General features: G+C 27.7%; 4 protein-coding genes and 1 long non-coding RNA gene across 17 annotated transcripts; 3 read left to right on the top strand and 2 right to left on the bottom strand.

Moving 5' to 3' along the window:
• Positions 1 to 197: 197 nt before the first annotated feature.
• Positions 198 to 3,183, bottom strand: LOC106793198 (mitochondrial-processing peptidase subunit alpha). Its single transcript, XM_014759924.1, has 11 exons — positions 2,987 to 3,183; positions 2,529 to 2,761; positions 2,359 to 2,438; positions 2,099 to 2,284; positions 1,932 to 2,024; positions 1,665 to 1,837; positions 1,470 to 1,581; positions 1,175 to 1,383; positions 930 to 1,095; positions 707 to 839; positions 198 to 645 (listed from the first exon to the last, which is right to left on the bottom strand). The coding sequence occupies exons 1-11, from the start codon at positions 3,034 to 3,036 to the stop codon at positions 467 to 469; spliced, it is 1,614 nt and encodes a 537-aa protein (XP_014615410.1). The 5' UTR covers positions 3,037 to 3,183; the 3' UTR covers positions 198 to 466.
• Positions 3,184 to 3,430: 247 nt separating this feature from the next.
• On the top strand, positions 3,431 to 5,861 carry LOC106793200 (lysosomal aspartic protease). The gene is made up of 8 exons (XM_014759935.1): positions 3,431 to 3,622; positions 3,703 to 3,947; positions 4,224 to 4,342; positions 4,438 to 4,637; positions 4,720 to 4,842; positions 4,927 to 5,074; positions 5,191 to 5,283; positions 5,370 to 5,861. The coding sequence occupies exons 1-8, from the start codon at positions 3,561 to 3,563 to the stop codon at positions 5,529 to 5,531; spliced, it is 1,152 nt and encodes a 383-aa protein (XP_014615421.1). The 5' UTR covers positions 3,431 to 3,560; the 3' UTR covers positions 5,532 to 5,861.
• On the bottom strand, positions 5,459 to 14,381 carry LOC106793196. 5 transcript variants are annotated; one of them, XM_014759921.1, is made up of 13 exons: positions 14,294 to 14,380; positions 12,013 to 12,228; positions 11,794 to 11,927; positions 11,469 to 11,604; positions 11,335 to 11,388; positions 9,680 to 10,256; positions 9,447 to 9,618; positions 9,115 to 9,308; positions 8,920 to 9,024; positions 6,586 to 8,811; positions 6,268 to 6,509; positions 5,957 to 6,206; positions 5,459 to 5,851 (listed from the first exon to the last, which is right to left on the bottom strand). In XM_014759921.1, the coding sequence occupies exons 6-13, from the start codon at positions 10,217 to 10,219 to the stop codon at positions 5,798 to 5,800; spliced, it is 3,783 nt and encodes a 1,260-aa protein (XP_014615407.1). In that variant the 5' UTR covers positions 10,220 to 10,256; positions 11,335 to 11,388; positions 11,469 to 11,604; positions 11,794 to 11,927; positions 12,013 to 12,228; positions 14,294 to 14,380; the 3' UTR covers positions 5,459 to 5,797. The 5 variants fall into 5 exon arrangements, with proteins under 5 accessions (XP_014615407.1, XP_014615402.1, XP_014615403.1 ...); XM_014759916.1 differs by having other exon boundaries at positions 5,459 to 6,206; XM_014759917.1 differs by lacking the exon at positions 14,294 to 14,380 and adding an exon at positions 12,421 to 12,485 and having other exon boundaries at positions 5,459 to 6,206.
• Positions 12,282 to 12,694, top strand: LOC106793202. Its single transcript, XR_001382386.1, has 2 exons — positions 12,282 to 12,471; positions 12,543 to 12,694. It is a non-coding gene; the product is annotated as an uncharacterized LOC106793202 (long non-coding RNA).
• On the top strand, positions 13,662 to 19,628 carry LOC106793201 (cyclic AMP-responsive element-binding protein 1). Of its 9 annotated transcripts, none has more exons than XM_014759936.1 (8): positions 13,662 to 14,349; positions 15,221 to 15,431; positions 15,804 to 15,953; positions 16,069 to 16,195; positions 17,869 to 17,958; positions 18,420 to 18,563; positions 18,801 to 18,870; positions 18,957 to 19,628. In XM_014759936.1, exons 2-8 carry the CDS (start codon positions 15,240 to 15,242, stop codon positions 19,099 to 19,101), a joined length of 918 nt encoding a protein of 305 aa, XP_014615422.1. In that variant the 5' UTR covers positions 13,662 to 14,349; positions 15,221 to 15,239; the 3' UTR covers positions 19,102 to 19,628. The 9 variants fall into 9 exon arrangements, with proteins under 9 accessions (XP_014615422.1, XP_014615427.1, XP_014615426.1 ...); XM_014759940.1 differs by having other exon boundaries at positions 13,672 to 14,349; positions 18,810 to 18,870; XM_014759944.1 differs by having other exon boundaries at positions 14,262 to 14,349; positions 15,221 to 15,332; positions 18,810 to 18,870.
• Positions 19,629 to 20,683: the final 1,055 nt, after the last annotated feature.

Raw genomic sequence — 20,683 nt, 5'->3', positions numbered from 1 at the left:
ATGGATAATTAATATTTATAAGTTTTTAATCATTCTAAATTATTAAATATATGAAAAATACTTACTACTATGGTATATTTCATCTAATAATTATTTTCTATCTGTTTCATATACAATTAAGATTACAGATGAAAAGAAAGAAAAAAATAATTATTTTATAATAAAAACATTAATAATGAAAATAATCTTGTAATATATATTACATATGTGTGTATGTATATATCGCATTATAATAATATAATGTAATATAGACTTCATTTTATTTTATACAAAATCACAGTAAAAGTATCGTAGTACTTTAACTTTTTCCTTAATTGATATAACTGTAATATAAATTAAATTACAAGAATTTTTAAAGAAAACTTTTTACAGACGTCTACGTTAACGAATGTGAAAAGAGAATTTTAATAAATTATTTGACTATTTAAAAGTAAGAGGAAAAAGATTGTAAAATTTTTTGAGACTATTAACGAAAAAACGCCAATCTGGTTTGAGAACCAGGTAATCGACCTTGAACATCTAGTAAACCAGCTTGTATATCTGCAATTGATTGAATTGATTTAACTTGTCCACGAGCAGCTACGCTAGGAGGTGATTTAAGTAATCGACGTGCTACTCTGTATATATCTGTGTCCGATATCGCTTCTGTAAAAATAACAAATATAAAATCTATGATAAATTTATAATCAAATAATCCAATAATTACCAATTGCTTTTATAAAATATTCTGGTCTTTTTCTTGAACCAGTTGCTAAAACCTGTCTTCCGATATCTTCGAATACAACAGGTCTTTGTTCTAGATTCATAAGCAACATAGATTGTAATTGCTTCTTCGCTCTCTATAAAAGCAAACGATATTAAAAGTATAGAAAAAACAAATTTTGTTTCTTCTAATTTATACTTATATTAAAATCATGTAGTTAACTTACTTCAAGTTCGCTTTTTGAAATATTGTTAGACATTGAAACCATTTCGTGTACAATAACTTCTACCAACTCTCTTATATACGTAGGTGTGGAAGATGCATGAATACAGAAAAGACCAGTATCGATATAAGCGTGATTATATGCCGTTGCACTATACAACCAATGATACCTAAAACATGGTTTTATCGATTAATTATTTTTCTTTTTACTTATAAATATATATGATTCAAATATTTATTTTCTATTACCTGTTAAGAACATTAGTATACAAACGTGTATACATGCCCTTTCCAGGACCACCAGCACTAAAACTTCCACCACCTCCCATCATCATATTTAAAACACACATTGCCACAAAATCTGGATCTTGATGTGAACAACCTTCTAAGCCTATTATTACATGTGATAGTTCTGGTAAACCGCTTGGCCCTGCATATACTGGTACAGTACATTCTTCCTATTTATATATTTATATATATAAAATAACGTTATTAAATCCTTAATTTAATTGAAAATAATATTACAAATTTAATAGAAATTTACCAGTTTAAATCCACCTGTGTATTGTGCAATGGATTTATCAACCAACAATTCATTTTTATCTGACGAAACAATATTTTGTTCTTCCCAAATAGGCTTTCGGTCAACAAAATACCTATAACAAATAAATTGTAAGATTTGAAATACTTTTGTTAGTTTAATAAAATCTGATTGAAATTCAAAAAATGATTCAATTACTTTTCGACTGCTTTAACCAAATCCTTATGATCGATACCAACACCAGCAACGACCATTCTACTTGGAACATAATGATGTTTAAGATATTTAAATAAAATATTTCTGTCTATTACTTCTATATTCTCTTCTGAACAAATCTTGGGAAGGCCTAATGTATTATCCCTATAGGCAGCCTATGAATAAAATACAATCTTAGTATTGTTTTTAATGTAAAGTGTATATTGTAGTCAACATTCAATGCATGATAACATTAAAAATTTTACTTACAGCATGAATCATATCCATCAATATAGGTTCCTGTTCTGGTCTTGTTAACAATGTTTCTATCTCAAAACGAACCGTTTGTCTTGCTGCTAATATCTGTAAAAATAATCCTGTTTAATCTCTACAAATACAACCAATATAAATATGATATATATATTTAATAAATGTACCTCATCATCTGTAATTTTAGGCCTCAGTACAATTTCACCTAAAATATTAGTGACTGTGTCCAAGCCACGACATTCTGCAGATGCAGCGTAAATAAATGTATCTCTTGATGCCTGACAATCACATATACCTCCATGTCGTTCCAATGCTAGCATTATTTCATCTTTGCTTTCAAAATGTTTTGTTGACTAGAAAATTATCGAACATCATTACGCTCTATTCCAATCTAATTATTTTAAATATATATAATTAAAGTTCTTACACCAAACGCTAATTTTTCAAGAAAGTGAGAGATTCCACTAGGATAGACAACTTCATATCGAGGACCAGAGTCAATGAGAACTAAAAAATATGTTTGTTACTTTATTATATTTTATAATCTTTCTATTATGATATACTGATCAATTTTTTATTGTAATATATTATCCATACCACCAATTGTACAAAATTGACCAAAACGATTTTCAGAAGCAACGCGTAATCCATTTGATAAAACTGTGACCTGTGTTGTTTGATTTTCTTCCTTAGCTGTAGAATAAATTGGCTTTGGTAAATTAGATACTGGTTTTGTCAACGGAGGCAACGATGTAACAGTTGGTGATTCTCTTACAGAGGTTGTAAAGTTACGGGCTTGCCAAAGAGTAAAATTATCTATTTGTACAGGACTGAAAAACAAAACAACATAAATGTTTAAACATAAATGAACATTTTATAAGTTCTATTCATTTTTACTTTTTTACAAAATAACTATTGAAATGATAATATTAATTACAAATATTAGTTGTATTTTAATTATGATTTATAACTTATAAATTAAAAATGAAATAGCGTAAAGGTTAAGATATCCAAATTTAGAACAACTGTCTAATGTAATATCATATTAAAATTACCGTTTTTTGAGTACAGCAGATAATGAAATTGGTGGTAACCTAATCAACATTTTGACTTTATTTGATAATTTAACAATTTTTTTTCACTTATTACTATTATTAGAATTATTATTTATAGATCAAATTTTTATAGAAAAAAACCAGTAGTAACATGAATATAACAAATGGTTTTGTAAGTTTTTTCATTGGCATGGAGTTACACATTATTTTGAGTGGAGACTCCATTGTGGTAATCACACACATATGCGTATAAACAAATATATTTTGTTAAATCTAATATTCGATGTTTCCAGGACAAATATATTAGAAATAAATAATAAATATTGTTAATAAACACAAAAAGTAAATAATTTCATATGGTCAACATATATTTTAGTACTAACGTCTGCCACCAAAGGGCGAACAAAATTTTACTAAGAGTTTACTTTCTATATGACTTGCTATTTAAATCTAATAGTCCAGTTAGTTGCGATCGTTCAAGGAGTCAACAGTATATAAAGAATATTGATTAGTAACATCGAATTGCGTAGTTGAAGTGATTTCTATCTGTCAAATTTAATTACATATTGAAAAGATGCATTGTATTTTTTTGTATCTTTCTGTTCTGTTAGTGCTTGCCAATGCAGATTTAGTAAGGTTAGTAAATATTTAATACAATAATTTATAATTACAAAATAAAACAATAATTAATAAAATATTTTGTTCATTTATTCAAGAATCCCTTTGTACAAGATACCAACCGTGAGATCTACACTAAAAGAATATGATACGGAATTGCACAAAGTACAGCTTAAATACGGTGATATGACACCGGAACCTTTATCTAATTATCTTGATGCTCAATATTATGGTGTCATTAGTATTGGTTCGCCACCGCAAGATTTTAGTGTTGTTTTTGATACGGGTTCCTCAAATTTATGGGTTCCATCCAAAAAATGCCATGTAACGAATATTGCTTGCCGTAAGTATACAAATATATATTATAATATTTTCATAGTTATTCTATATGATCAGTAATTATAATAATAGAATTAAATCAGAATTAATCAGCTACGAACAAAAAAAAATGCATAATGATGATAAGTAGTGTCAATAGGTTAAAGAACATTTATTATCTTTATTTTCCTCTTTGTATTTACGTTGACCCATGTGATTGATTATATATATGTGTAATACAATTAATGTAAAATGTAAAATTGAATGATAAAATAATTGTTCAATTATATTTCTTTTACAGTTTTACATCACAAATACGATAGCAGTAAATCATCCTCTTATAAACAAAATGGTACTGAGTTTGCAATTCGATATGGCTCGGGTAGTCTTTCTGGATTCCTATCTGTTGATAAAGTATCAGTAAGTTAATATTAATATTATACCAATTTCATTGGAGTGCTACGAATAATGTCTGCATTAATATCAATAAATTTAATATAAATGAAATTTGTTAGATCGCAGGAGCAGAAATCAAAGATCAAATGTTTGCAGAAGCTATGAGCGAACCTGGACTTGCCTTTGTCGCTGCTAAATTTGATGGGATATTAGGAATGGCATATTCTAAAATAGCTGTAGATGGTGTAACGCCTGCTTTTTATAATATGGTTAAACAAGGCATCATACCACAGGCCATTTTTAGTTTCTACTTAAACAGGTATTTTATTTTATTGTCTGGTGTATCATTTTCTTTGTTTTTAGTATACTATGTTTCATTTTATATTTTTCAATCTATTCAGAGATCCTTCGGCATCAGTAGGTGGAGAAATGATATTGGGAGGTTCCGATCCAAATCATTATGAAGGTAGTTTTACATATGTTCCTGTGGATCGCAAAGCATACTGGCAATTTAGAATGGATAGGTACAGTTTACATTATTAATATTTATATAGTTTTACTTAATTATACTATCTAAAAAATGTAATATCAATTTCATTTAATTGTAGAGTTGAAGTTGGCAACAACGTATTTTGTAAAGATGGTTGTGAAGCTATTGCAGATACTGGTACTTCATTAATAGCAGGACCAACAGAAGAAATTAAAGCAATAAATAAAGAAATTGGTGCAACACCAATTATAGCAGGAGAGGCAATGGTAAATAATATTATAGAAATCTTTCTTATTTTCCTACCATTTTTATAAAAGTTTTTCCTCAAGAAAATATATTCCAAAAAATGAAATAAATAAATATATTATATTTCTGTTTAAAGGTTGACTGTAACTCTATCGACCATTTACCTGTAATCAATTTTGTGCTTGGTGGACGTTCCTTCTCTTTGTCTGGTAAAGACTATGTTTTAAAGGTTGGTACAAATGTAATTATGTAAATTAAAATAATATGATATAATATGTTAACAAAAATTTACAAGATGTCTACTTTACTACATAGGTGACACAATTCGGTAAAACTATTTGTTTGAGTGGATTTATGGGTATTGATATTCCTCCACCAAATGGGCCCTTATGGATCCTTGGTGATGTATTCATTGGACGTTATTATACTGAATTCGATATGGAAAATGATCGTGTAGGGTTCGCAGTTGCTAAGTAAAAGCAATTAAAACTTTTTGCTAAATATAAAAGTAATATTACGATAAAATATGCATTAAATTGGATAAAATACATATGGATATTATATAGTTTGTTTATTGGACATTATTTTATCTTATAACGATCATAATTTCATTAAAAAACATGTTGCTATTCACTCTATGTGTATATATGTACCTACATTTAAACAGAGTACATGTAATAATTATAAAAAATTATAAACATTCAAATATACTTTCATTTAAATTAAGATCTATTAGAATTATGTTATCTTCTACTTCTGTTTTTCGTTTTACTCTCAGGTATATAAAACGTGATACACTAAAATAAATTGTTAGTTATTATTTAATTACTATAAGAACTAATCGAAATTTGGGAAAAAGAATTACGAAAGTATATCATACAAGAATAGCAAAGAAAAAATACCTGTTCATCCAAAAAATCGATAACAGCATTAATTTTGCATTTAAAGCCACCTGTTTTTAACATTTGATGCAACCATTCTATATTCAATGGTTCATATTGCAAAATTTTATTATGCAGATCTTTATTAAATTCAATTAATTTCGAAAATGCTTCTTTTATATTAACACAATCATCTAATGTAATGGCGTTTTTAATGTTATTGATATATTCTCCTGAAGTTTCCGTTCTTTTATCAAAATAATTGGAGTCCCTTGAATAATTTTATCCATATTATTTTATTGTAATATTTTATTATTTTATTAAATACATACCATTTTTTTAAAAGAGTTACATTGCATCCATATTCGGTGTTATTATATTTATCCAATAAACTAATATCTGCCTTTTTTCTTTTTTTTTGTGGTTCTTCATAATCATTATACATATTTGTTGCGCTAGTGTCCATTGTTTCACATAAATCAATGGTAGGATGTAACTCGTTATAAATATACGTTAATAATTTAATAGTTTTATTACGGCTTTGAACCTTTAATCCATATTTCTCCATCTCTCTCTACAAAATACAGATGTAAACAATTACTAAAAAATATTATAAACTAAATTAATGAAATAGCAACTAACAAACATACATGAAGCTCAGGAGTATTCATAATATTATAATTTGGTGGTGCAGTATCATCGTTTTCAGTAATAGTAAAGAATTTATTTTTTATAAATAATTTGTGATTATTTTCTTTGATATTGAATTTATCAATTTGATCTTTCTCTTCAGTCATATAATTCATTTGTAAATTTTCTTCAGATTTACATTTCTTTTTCAATATTTTATTTCTTGAAGAAACGTGCAATGCATTTTTATCTAGTACAGTATGTTCTGTTCTGTCATCGATATTAATGTTTGAAAAATGTATTTCATTCGAAAAATTATAGCGCAAATCATAATCGGAATCATGTAGTTTTGAACGTACAAAAGAAATATTCTCATTTTTATTGAAGTCATCAATATCTTGACTATCTACATTTATCTCTGAGGTAGGAGATACGACAATCGAATTTGGATTACTTGATTTCAAGGGACTTACATGCTCATTTTCAATATCAGATATTTCAGGAGAAATTAAATTTAAAATATCTGAGCAATCATTATTCCAATGATCTGTTTCTTGTTCTTTAAAATTGTCTTTATGTTGATAACTGTTATTTTTCAAAATATCATAAATTTCTACTTTATTTTCAACTTTATCAGAATTTGATGCAATAGCTCTAGTATTTTCTATTTCATCAATTTTTATTTTAGTCGTATCATTTTTATATTTTTTCGAAGCAGATCGACATGTAGCAATACTATTATCGTCAAGTTTTCTTTTATTTTTTGTATGCACATCTGGATCATCTGTATCCATTTCACTACTGGAACGGTATGATGCATTTATAAAAGCACCATTGACTTGTGAATTTAGAGTCATTTTTTCTAACAAATGTTTATCATTATATGTACAACTAGTTCTAATTTCTTTTGTTGGTGATAATAAATCTGTACGGTTATGTTCAGCATGTGAGGTACATGTAAGATCTATTGTAATATTGTATAATTGTGGATTTTTATTAGCATCATTCTGCATATCATTTTCAAGTTTACTCAAGAAACCTTTCTTTTCTCCTTGATCTGAAGAAAGTTTAGAAATATTGAGCTTATCGAGACCACTAGATTTATTACGTATCTTCTTTACAAATGGATTTCCATTAAATTCAATAAAACTGGCTGAAGGGTCTATCTCAGAATCCAAATCAAAGTCTGATATATCATTTTCTCTTTGGACTTCTTCAATAAATAATATTAGATCACTTTCAGATCTGATTTTATCTGTTAAAATATTTGAAGCCTGTTTTGATTGACTATTTCTTGCAGTTTCCGTTAATGGTTCAATAAGTACACATTCATCGATAGAAGATTTACTTTTGTTTACTGTTGAAGAAAAGATTTGATTTGTATTAATTTCTGAATTGCTTTGAATTGGGCTTAACAATACATCAAGGTTTTTATTTAAATTATCCGTATTCATATGATTTATTTGAACATCATTCGTATCATTGAATATATCTGGAGACATACTGTTTTCTCTATCCAAATGCGAATCAGATTTATTATTTTTTTCCGAAGATATCATAATTGTTTTTAACAGGTCATCATGCGAGATTTCCATTTGGGAAATATTAGGAATACTTTGATTGATACAATTAACATCATCGTTATTACAAATTTCTTGTATATCATGATCGTCTAGTTCAAATTCATAATTTTCTGAAGTTTTATCATGCAAAATAGCATATTCGTGACGTAAATAAGTGAATAATTCTTTAACTTTATACCTTCTTGCTAAACGTCCCAGCGAAGACATGGCAATCTTGTCGGTCAAAGTAATTGCATGCTTTTTAATAATTCCACAATAAATAAATTCCAAAAATGCCAAAGCAATGTGATATTCTATGTCGGCCCAATTGATCATTTCTTTAACCGAATAAGTTGTATTATTGTTTGGTATTATATCGAGTAAAATATTAGAACACCGTACATAAAACACCAATTTATGTACCCAAATGTGTTTGTCATCATTAACAAATATTATTGTATCACTTGACGAACTATTATTTAGTGCATTTCCCCAATCAAGTATTAAACTATTAAAAGACGATTGCATGCTAATATTCCCTTGTTCTGTTTTTAAAGATAATTTTGCATCCGCTTTTGGCGATATATCCGCGCTTTCCTTTTTATTGAAATATAAATCGGATTTTGTTGGCAATAAATCTTTTGGTTCTGGCTCATTTGTGATATTCGAATCACTTTCAATTTCCTGTAAATAATATGCTAATATTATACTATTATACTAAAAATAATTTTTATGATGCAAATTTTATTCATATGCATGCAAATTATAGAACATATATATGCATATAAATACCATAAATATTTGTTTTGTACTTGGAATTACATATGGTGATAAATCCATAACGTAGAAATCTTCTTGATTTTGCTGTAACATTGCTGAATTCCATAATTTACTATCCTGTATATAATATTACAGTACACAATGAGAAAAAATATAAAAATTTCCTAAAAAATGTTTACTATACAACGACCCGAAAAATATACTTACAAAATCCAAGTATTTTTTAAGAGTACGACTTCTCAAATTGTTCTTTTTTGAATTTTCACGTTTAGTTTCTAGTTGTTGTTGGCTCTGGTTAAATGTCTGACTATCTATTAAAATTTCAGCTATTCTTTCAGTTATTAAACGATCCCTTTCTTCTTTTGAACGAGTTTGTAATACTGTTACAAAGCTTGATTTTTCTATTTAACAAAAATGATGTATATATGAATAAATTTATCTTTTAGAAAATATTTTTATCTTAAATTTGTAATATTTAATATTATAATATAAAATTATACAAGTTAAATATAAGCATGCTATCTTTAATTTATTCATACTTTTCTTTTGGATTCGACTAGTTTCTATTGGATCTTTGTACTTAAGCTCCATAATAGAATCTTTTGACGAATGTAAAATCTCTATTTCATCGTAACTTCCAGCTTCTTCAACTTCATATAGGGATTTAGAAAGTGCAAGAGCAAGCTCCAATTGAGGATCTTTTGTTGAAAACTGTAATAATATAATTTTTACAAAATTTGCGAATATTATCAATGTTTTATTCACAACGTACCATTTTATTTATAGTAGTCTGTTTTTTATTTTTTAATACGGGTGCAGCAAGTAATCCAAGAGAGGCTCTTTCAGCAGATTGACGTTCTTGTAACTCCATAGCTTGTAATAATTGTTTCATAGAAACATTATTTTGAGTTGCACAATTTTTCATATGAAGCGTCTTGCTATTTGTATCCTTAAAAGTTTTAAAACACAATGGACACATGTATAGAATCTTCGCATCATTTGGAAGTTTTGTAGATTCATTTTTTTCCATAGACGTACTTGATTCTGTTTGCTTAGGAACATCGAAAATATTTTTTTTTAATTGATTGCTAATACTCGCTTTCTTATTTAAAGTTTTATTCGACTTGGTCTTTAGCTTTGTTTCTTTTTTTTTATTTGTTTCTAATTTGAAATTAAACTGTTTTAACGTTGGGACTAGTTTTTTTTTAGGAGATTTAAAATCCGCTAGACTTGTATTAGTATCCAAAGATGAAGATTGACCGACTTCGCTATCACTTCTAGGCATATTTTTATCATATTTTTCTATGTCCATATTGTATTTGTTTCCAAGGGATTTTTAATTATAATATCTATAAATGAAAATTTATTATTTTATATATTTATTATATTTAATTTTTATTTATTTCAACATGAAAATATATAAAAGAGAGAAATTTTTGAAACTTTGCATTACAATCGAATATCAATTATTTCTAATTGACAATTGGTCCTGAAAGTACAAAATATTCCTGTGTCTCTCGCTGTATCTATATATATATACATATATACATATATTAATCGAAATAAAATATAATAATCGCTAAAGTTTAACAAAGAATTAATTCGTAAAAAGGTTGTCCCGACGTTGACGCATGCAGCATGTTTAGAAACTTTTATTACTTTATCCTCGATTAAAATAAAGGCCGAGTGATTTGAAAGCACGATTAACATGTTACTTTATTTTCCTTGCTTGAAATAACAAAATGTAAAAATAATAAGACATTTGAAATTAATTTTTGAAGGGTCGACCGGTGGGAGTTTGAGTCCTGTGACGTCACTCGCGCTTAATTCCTTGACAGGAGCACCTTTGAACGGACTACAGGATTCTTTGAGTAACGCTTATTCGAGCTTGCAGCAATACGCAGGTAATTATTTTTAGATTAGTTCTAAAAGCGTGTCGTGATAAACGACAAAAGAACATTTAACGTGTGTGTTTAACTACTATATACACATATATAAATATTGTATATATATATATACATAGATACCTATATACATGTAAATATTATATTCTGCATTGATCGTAAAGTTGCATTTTTTCTAACGAGTTAACTGTGCGCATTAAAGCTCTCATTGGAAAGACGACGGTGACCGTGGAAAAGAAAGAATTGCATAGTGAGTAAAAATTCTAAAAAAGAAAAATTCTAAAAAGTATAACACACGAGAAGTAATTTGAAATAAAAANTGAAATTATTTATTTAATTCGAATATATTTACGTTTTTTTATTTCAGTAGTATGAAAAATAGTGTAAATAAAAATATTTTGTAATATTTAAAATACAATGATCATTACTCGTAAAATATATAACAAATTTAATAATTATTTATATATATTTACTCATAAATATATCTAATAACATCATTCATTGCATAATACATAATACATACTATTACGACTATGTTAAACTGTCTTCAAGTAGGTACTTCTTTATTTTCCTGCAGCTGCATCAAATATGTTTAATTAATTTCATGCACAGTATAATATAAGTAAATTTTATTTAATTAAATGTGAAAATATTTACTTGTTTAGTAATTTCTGCCCTTAATTCAATTCTTTCTTTTATATGTTGCTCTAAGTTCCATTCTATTGGTCCAACAACGTTTTCATTCGGTAAAAATTTGAATTTATCTATAAGTCTCTCTAACTGTGGAAATGGACTAAAATAATATTTAATTTATTACAATGCATCTACGCGTATAACTGAATAACAATTTTAAATTCAATAGTGATATGTTAAATCTTTATTTGCATGTATATATATGTAAATATAAATATTACTAAGTATAAGCTATGTTTCAACTGTCATTAAAATTAAATGTAATATATAATATATATAATACGCTCACTTTAAATTATAGGCAATTGTGAAAATGAAACCAGAAGAAATAAGAATTGCACTGTACATGTATTTATTGAGTGGAGTTCCATAAAACTTACGAGGTTTTCTATAGTCTGTAAATCTTGGATCTTTATACATTTCCTGCAACGAATTGAATTTACACTAAATATAATAACCAACAAATTTGAATAAAAGCCATATACTTTTCAAAATAAAATATACGTACTTAGAATTAACGAGAATCTAAAGTTATGAACGAATATCTGCAGCCCTTTGTTTTTTCCAAGTGGTGAGATAATGAAACTTTGATAAGAGATTTCTAAATTACCACGTGTCGATATATGCTTCGTACACCTAGCGATAATTTCAAAGAAGCTCACAAGTCCCCTTTTTTATCTAACCAGATTCATCTAAGTTACTACCAGAACCACCAGTGGACCTACTAGAATACAGTATTCTTTGATAGTATATATAGTATAGTTATATTGTAATAGAATTTTAAATAATTATATTTAATTTTTAATGTATAAACATGTGTGTGCCTTCAAAAATGCATTTATACATATATCTTAAAAAGTAGTCATTTAAGACGTTCAACTAGAAGAAAATCTTAAAGGTTTGTTGTTAAACTAACGATTTAAAATACCCGTGTAGGTGCGAGAAGACTGTATTCATAAAATGCAATGTATGTCGAAAAAAATTATATTTCGTATGTATGTACGACGAATATTTTCATCTTTATGCAATTATTTACAGCTCCTGCGCAGTGATGACTTCGAGGGTGAAATTGTCCTGTAATATAAGTTGCATATAGTGCATTAGTGCATTAAAATAATTGTTAATTAATCGAAGGCAACGTGTATTATTGTTTAAAAACACTGAATATATGATCAGAGTACTGTCCTCTTCGAAATTCACCGTTGAAATGAGTCATTATCCTCTATAAAATTTACTTTTATTGATTATTGTTTATATGACTTTCCTTAAAAGGAAATTCTATCTATTACGAATATTACTTTTGTTATGCGTATTTACCATATAAGGAAAGTCATATAAACAATTTTTTTAATATATTATTCTATTATTAATATGGAATTCTTTGATAGTATTGTACCGTCATCGCGTTAAGTACCTACTATTGCCCACTGGTGGTCTCGGTAGTAACTAAGATGAATCTGGTTAGATAAAAAAGGAGACTTGTGAGCTTCTACTTTCATATTCTTTAATAATTCGTTCCAATTAAATTTGAAAATTCTTTTCGGAAGTAAATTCATTGAAATGAAAGAATTAAAAAAAAATATTGTAAAATAAGTTTTAATGAATTTATACTGCAATTTAATGGGAAAATAACAAAAAGAAGAAACCATTATATTCGCATATTAGTTGCAGATGTTACTACTGTATCGTTTGATAATGTATCAGTAACCTTGAGAACAATGCGTTGCAATATTACATATCAAATTGTAGTATGCTTATATATTAATGAACTGATAATTATTTTATACAGAAAAAAGATTAACATTTTGTTAAGGGAAAAATATGAAGTATATGTGACATTCGACATTTAAAGCATTGATCCGACGATATTGGAATATTGTTATCTACGATCACGCACAACTTATAAAGCTATTTTTATCGTAAATAATTTTATCCATAAACAACATTTGTTTTAATTATTTATCATATTTTTATATTTTTTAAATACTATATGTTATTGAGAATATTTAAATCTACAGATAGAGAAAAAAATATCTTAAAATACTAATGCACTAAATGTAGCGGTGACGTCATGCTATGACGTCACCGACACGTCAGCGGTGATTTGCTTTTCTACATTACAGCAAAATATATTACTGCAAATACATTATGTTTATACTTTATATATTAATGTTATTCAATTTTCTTTAATATTGTTTAACGCATTCAAATTGCATTTGATTAAAAGAACTTGAAAGTGTTTCGAATATGCGATAATACGTGATAATTGTAAAGGTTGTTCAGTCAATGAGAAAATCTATTAAACGATTCTAATAATTGTATCATTTGCGCCAATCAAAAAAACATTAATTCTAAACAATTTTGTAACGTAAGAAATGTACGAGTTTGTAAAAAATAAAAAACAGTAAAAACTTAAGAAGAAAGTAAAGAAAAAAAATGTAAAATGCTGAAGAAAAAAAGAAAGAGTGTCGTAGGCGCAAAGTGAAATAAGGCACAAGCTGAAAGAAGCAAAAAAATAAGTAGCAAGTGAGTAGAAGATTGATAAAAAAGTGTAAAATTGTCTGCCGCGCCTCTCGGTGCTTTTATAAAGAGACGGCGATAGAAGCATTGGCGGGGGTAGTAGCGGTAGCGGCGGGGGTAGCGGCGGCGGCTAGGCAGTGCTACTGATAGTGGGGGAGGTGGGGAGATCGACGGCGAGGGACGTGGATGGTCGCCATTTTGATGGTGACGCGCAGCTCGGGTTCCACCAGTGACGAAGCCACTGGAGTTTTGACGTGGCTGCTACGTACCTGCTCGCTTGCCCACTCCGATTGCAGCAAAGTTGGTGACGAGAAATACGTAACTGGTAAGTACCCAGCTGGAGAATAATAACAAGCGGACATGGACCACTGCGCTAACGGTACACCCGAAATACTCTCGATAGTAACCGTTAAACGTTTTTATTCGTGAGACTCTCAACGCATGTTGAGGTTTTATGTCTGCTACTATGGAATATACTGCGAAATATGGCGTCTTAAGAAAGGACGAGACGAATATCTTCGTTGAACAATGATCTAGGGTTACCTCTGTTGTTTCGACATATTTAATTTTCTCATCTTCAAGGACTCGACTGATCTTGATTAAAACGATGTGCACATTAATGAATGACGGTTCTACAACTTTCATACATCTGCCGCCAAAGCACCTTAAGTGTTTATTGTTCTGATATTATTTTTAGATCTGCTTATGTAAATGACGCAGTAGCATACTCAGTTCGTTCTTATTGGCGGGAACTTTTAAAATTTCCCTTGTCTCTCTACGTTAGTTCTACGGTTTAAATTAATCTGACAGTTTCTTCCGTTTTCCTTCCTTCGATTATATTTCAGATCGTAAATTCGATGTCGGAAGTTGAACTATTCGATTAAATAATCGATATTTTATTATTATATTATTATTTATGGTATTATTACATAATATAAAGAATGTAGTTAATTATTATTTTTGATGTGCTAATGTTTTGCTAACTTACAAATTTCAAATACTTTTTGTTTTTTTTTATCACATCACTTGATTATATTATTATGTACTAAACTATTTATATATTTATATTTATATTTATATTTATGCAGTGAAATTTGATTAACTTTGATTGCGTTTAATCTATCTCATTAGTATACGTAATGTAACGAATAGTAAAAGATAATCTATATTTCATTTGATACTAATCATAATTACAGGGCTCCTTGTACCCAGGCTATGGAAAGTATGGTCGAGGAAAATGGATCGGCCGTTGACCCATTATCACAGGGTTCCCAAAGTGGTGATGCTGCTCCAGCAATTGCAACATCGGTACAGTCTCTCAATAGAACGCCTCAACAGCAAACTCATCATCTGGTAGCTTCTACCAGCATTGTGCAACTGACACTACCTTCATCGGGAGCAACACAGGTATACAGGAGAAACTCCTGTGTATCTATGTCCAATACATTTAATTCCTTTCTTTTTTTTTTCTTCTTCGAATGCATGCATGTGTTATTTCTTTATTTCTTACAAACAGTTAAATTTCTTTGATATTGCATAATGCTGGTTTTCATTATAAAATTTATTTATGAGTTGCAAAATATACATTTCCAATGATTATTCTTTATACACTTGTCGTATCTAATTTCTTAAAAAGAAGATGTAACTAAAATTTCTATTTTCATTTGAAAATATTATGAAAAAGTTTAACGATATTGGAGCATGTAAATAGTTCCCCTTATATCTTTCATTAAATATATAATGTTATTATTTATTATGTTATAATAATATATTTTACAGGTTCAATCAGTTATACAACCCAATCAGCAATCCGTAATTCAGACAGCAACAAACATTCAACCTGTTGCTCTTTCCAAAGGAAATGTTATTCTTGTTAGCAAACCAAATTCAGTCATACAAACTGCTCAAGGCAGTTTACAAACGCTGCAGGTACTTCATATTGTTGTTTTACACATGAAATTTATATCCTTTATATATTTGACAGATTTTAATATGTATTCTAATAATATTTCTATTTGAAACACTTAAAATCTTTATGTTTAAGGTTGTCGAAACTGGGAGTGATGATAGTTTTACTGATGAAGAATCTCCTAAAACAAGAAGTAATATTCTTACCAGACGTCCATCGTACAGAAAAATTCTTAATGATCTAGGTGGTGGAGAAATTACTGGTGAGATTATCCTTTTTTATAATTGTCCGTTTTTATTTATCAAAGATCTTTTTACATTATGTGACATTGATTTAGAGTTGTTTACTGGCTATAATTTTCTTTTTTTTTATAATTATTTAATTGAAAAAATTTTATTCGATTATTTAATAGAAGCGTAACAAGAAATTGTTTAACTATACTTCAATAATAAAAAGAAGTAATTTCTTTTATAATTGTAGAAATACTACTTTGGAAAATTAAATTCATTCAAATATTACAATAGAGTATTTTTTTAATATGATTGAAGTTCAAATTGTTCATGGAGATCATCAAAGTGCATGTCAGTTCATACAAATTTCATTGTTAATAGTGAAAGATAATCATATTATAATATAATGAAAATATAAAATGCAGAAAATTGATAAATGTCATGTGTATGCAAATGAATTGAATAGGTTTAGATATATGATGCTTACGTTTACTTATGTTTCTTCGTTTATCTGCTACGATATCTATGAAAGGATGCCATACCAAAATTACAATGTATATGTTATGTCAGTTAGGTTTCCAGATAATCCCAATTTATTTTCTCCCATATATGGAATTTATTTCCTTTTTGGAAGTGCATAAGACCTTTCATTGACCTATGAGTGTGTGTGCTTTTTTAATTATGAATAATAAAAATGTATTCAAATGATGAAGAGGTATTGCATTTGATAATCAGTTTACTTGTCTTTAGTTACGGTGTACAAGTTAGAAGATGACGCATTGATGAAGATATTTATTAGAATAATTTCTCTTATGAATTTAATAATAATAATAATTGAATTCAACATTAATAAATTACATAATTGTCTATCCTTTTTTACAAATAAATATGAATGTTTAAGAAGAATAATTATTACTTGCCACCATTAAAATAAGATATATTTATACATTTTTCTTTAAATCTATTATTACTATTACTATAGTTGAAGTTTCGAAAAAGTAAAGATTTATATTTGATAGAATTCTAATCTTCAGAGTCTCTATACTTATGCTATGTGGTTGATCATTTTTAATCTGCCATATAATTTGATCTGTTTTGATGGTTCACGCGTAGGGTTACATTTAAATAGATAAATGTATTGTTTATTTTGCATTTAAATGTTATACGCTTATAACTATTTTTATTTATTTAACGAATCTATGAGTTTACAAAATAATAAATATTCTGTCTATTAATCGCTAATTTTTTATTTTTAAAAGAATAAGAAATAGATAGTATATATTTTTATTTTTCACTTTATCTTCTATTTCCTTTTTGTATGAGCTGACAGCACAATAAATTAATAAATATATAGATCAGTAACCAGAAAGGAAATAGTTATTAATTGTTATAATCTGAACACTTTATTTTTCACACACACACACACATGTTATGATTTATATTATATGATTTACATTTTATTACAGTATATATCAATTTATCTATATAACAAAATTTTGCAACCACACATACGACGTTACAATTATTGAGAATATTTTTAATTATAATAATAAGTTACTATCATTCATAAAAAATTAAATTTCCATATATCCCTTTATTTTTAAAAAAATGTTAATATTCTTCTTGCTCGTATAAGAAAATATAGAAGTGTATGAAAAAAAATACATTTCACTGTAATGGGAGGGTTCTTCATTCGGTGTTGCAGACGGTCGTTTACCCCCCATAGAATCTTCTTCAGAGTGTGATTCTAATGTGGACAGTGAAGTATCTTCGCACTCTCTTCATTATCAGACAGGTTGGTTATTTATCTGCATATTTCTGCTGACTGTTCTGTGTACCACTATGATCTCTATATGTATTTTATCCACCGTCAAACATACTTTCTATTATCAAATTGGGATGGTCTTTGTCTGATATAGTATAATTACATTAAGTATGCCAATTTAAAATATTATCTCATACCCCTGTGTGCATTGCCTAACATGACATTGTATCCAAATATTCGTTTGGTGTGGCATCCTTGTGTATAGAAATTTTTATTTAAATTAAGTAGTATCAACGTGATATACGAACAAATAATTGATATAATTTGCTATTATTTAATATCGATAGTTTACATCACAATATCCTCAAAAAGTATACATGTGACATTATAATCTTTATAGCATAATGAATATGTGAATACATATTTTAATACAAATATATTTATACATTTGTAATAATACAAGAATAAGCATAGATTGATATATTTTACAGTAATACCTGCTGGCGCGATTCAAATTGCAACACAAGGGGAAGGCGTACCAGGGCTTCATACGTTAACTATGAGTAATGCAGCAACGGCGGGTGGAACTATAGTAGAATATACACAGACCCAAGATGCACAATATTTTGTCCCAGGTGTGCTTTACTCATGGTTATTTTTATCTTGTATTCTTCTTTGCATTATCAGTAGCAAAGTTACAATTTCACGCGTATTACATTTAACATTCGATAGATTTTCTTCTTACGCTTCTTGCATTATTATTCTATAAAAAGTGATTATTTTTTTCTCTCTCCATTCTATGCTTTTTTAAAATAAAGTAGTTAGTAAGGATTTTCGTATCTATAAATGTACAGCCTTCGACACCGTTACAGCTTATTCAGGACATGGTGTAGTTGTTGAAGATGCAGCTAGAAAAAGGGAATTGAGGTTGCTGAAGAACAGGTAAGAGATAAATGTTTATTTAATAACATTTATACAAATATATTTTCATTATACAATCTGTAATTAATGAAGACATTTTTTTGCAGGCAAGCGGCAAGAGAATGTAGAAGAAAGAAAAAGGAATATATTAAGTGCTTAGAAAATCGTGTAGCAGTTTTAGAAAGCAGAAATCAGACTTTAATCGACGAACTGAAGTCTTTGAAGGAACTTTATCAACAAAAAACTGACTGAGGTTGGTGTTCAATATTGAAACACTATATCAAAATTATTAATTGATTATGGAATCTGTACATGTTTTGTTTGTGTACATTATCCTAAGACATTGTTAGGTAAACGGTGGTGATGTAAATGCATTCTTATAGATAAGCGTTCTGTAACATACTATATTTAAGTGTGAATACAAAGGCTTGTGAGACTTGCTATTACTAAAGCGAGAAGCCAAAGGTATATGAAATGTGGAAGTAGGGAATGTATAGGCAGATATTTGGGAGATCATCATATATATTTTGGATAAAGATGATTATTAAATTCACACCAATGTTCATGCATGGAGGAGATTAAAAAAAGTGTTAATGTTCAAAATGTACAATCCTTACAAAGACAGTATGATCATGGTATTTTGACATAAATGATATATTACTGTAGCATCACTGCGATCTTCCATATTTGTACATTATAAAATAGATGATCGCAAGATATTGCAGAGAATAATATGATGATTTTATAAATAGACAATTTGTGATGAATTTAGTCACTTACGCAACTCTTTTTTTTTTTTTTTTTTTTTTTTTGCTAAATATCTTTTGGATGCAAATTCTATAAATATATATTAATATATATCAAATAGAGCTACTATATTATTTTAAATCCTCATTTGCAATGATTATTTCATTAAAAAGCAATTAATTTACATATATCTTATTTGAATAAGGAGTATGTTTTATAGTCTTTTAAATTTTCTTATTGTTTATTGTATCAATATATATATATATATATAATCCAATATAGAAACTTATCACTTTTATTTACAAAATTGACAATATTATTTTTCACAATTATATTGCTTTTATTTTTAAAATATTACAATTGATCCATTTTATGGATTACAATATTATAATTTTGTTTTTTTTTTCTTTTCTTCTTCTTTTTTTTAGAAGCAAAAAGAAAATAAGAGAGATGAATGAATTTCTATAATGCGAAAAAACTATTTGTATTTGAAAGAGTCAGAATCTACCATAAAGTTTATTCTGTCTCTTCTTTTTTTTCTCCTCCTCTGAAACTAAAAGCGGAAAAATACTACTGATTGATATATATGTAAAATATAAATGTAATATAATCTAGAGAGTGCCTTTACAATTTCTGTGTACACAACAGTATAAATATAAATATATATATATATACATATATATATATATATAATTATTACGTTATAAGAACACAGGATAGAGATAATATTTTTAAATTATACATTACAAAATACTTTTATGCACTTGACATGTTATAGAAGATTCTGTTAATGTTGGAACTTTTCATTCTGATGTATATTTTCGCATTTTTAAATTAAGGAATAATACTAGCATGAACTAAATATTTAAATATCAAAATGTAATAAATATATCTATTTCGTTAGTAAATAACGATAAAAACCACTTTATCTTCATGTTTCGCGATCTCTCTGTCCAGTACACAATTCTGTATTCGATAATAATTAATCGTTACTTATAATTATTTAAATAATCTGATTTGTGCTATGCAAAAGAGATGATTAAAAAACGATTACAGTAATTTTCAACTTTCCTGAATTGTTATTTGC

The sequence above is a fragment of the Polistes canadensis genome, unplaced genomic scaffold, assembly GCF_001313835.1.
Source record: "Polistes canadensis isolate GaletaPanama2010 unplaced genomic scaffold, ASM131383v1 scaffold_12, whole genome shotgun sequence".
Classification (NCBI taxonomy): Eukaryota; Metazoa; Arthropoda; class Insecta; order Hymenoptera; family Vespidae; genus Polistes; species Polistes canadensis.
This window is presented reverse-complemented; position numbering and strand designations above follow the sequence as displayed.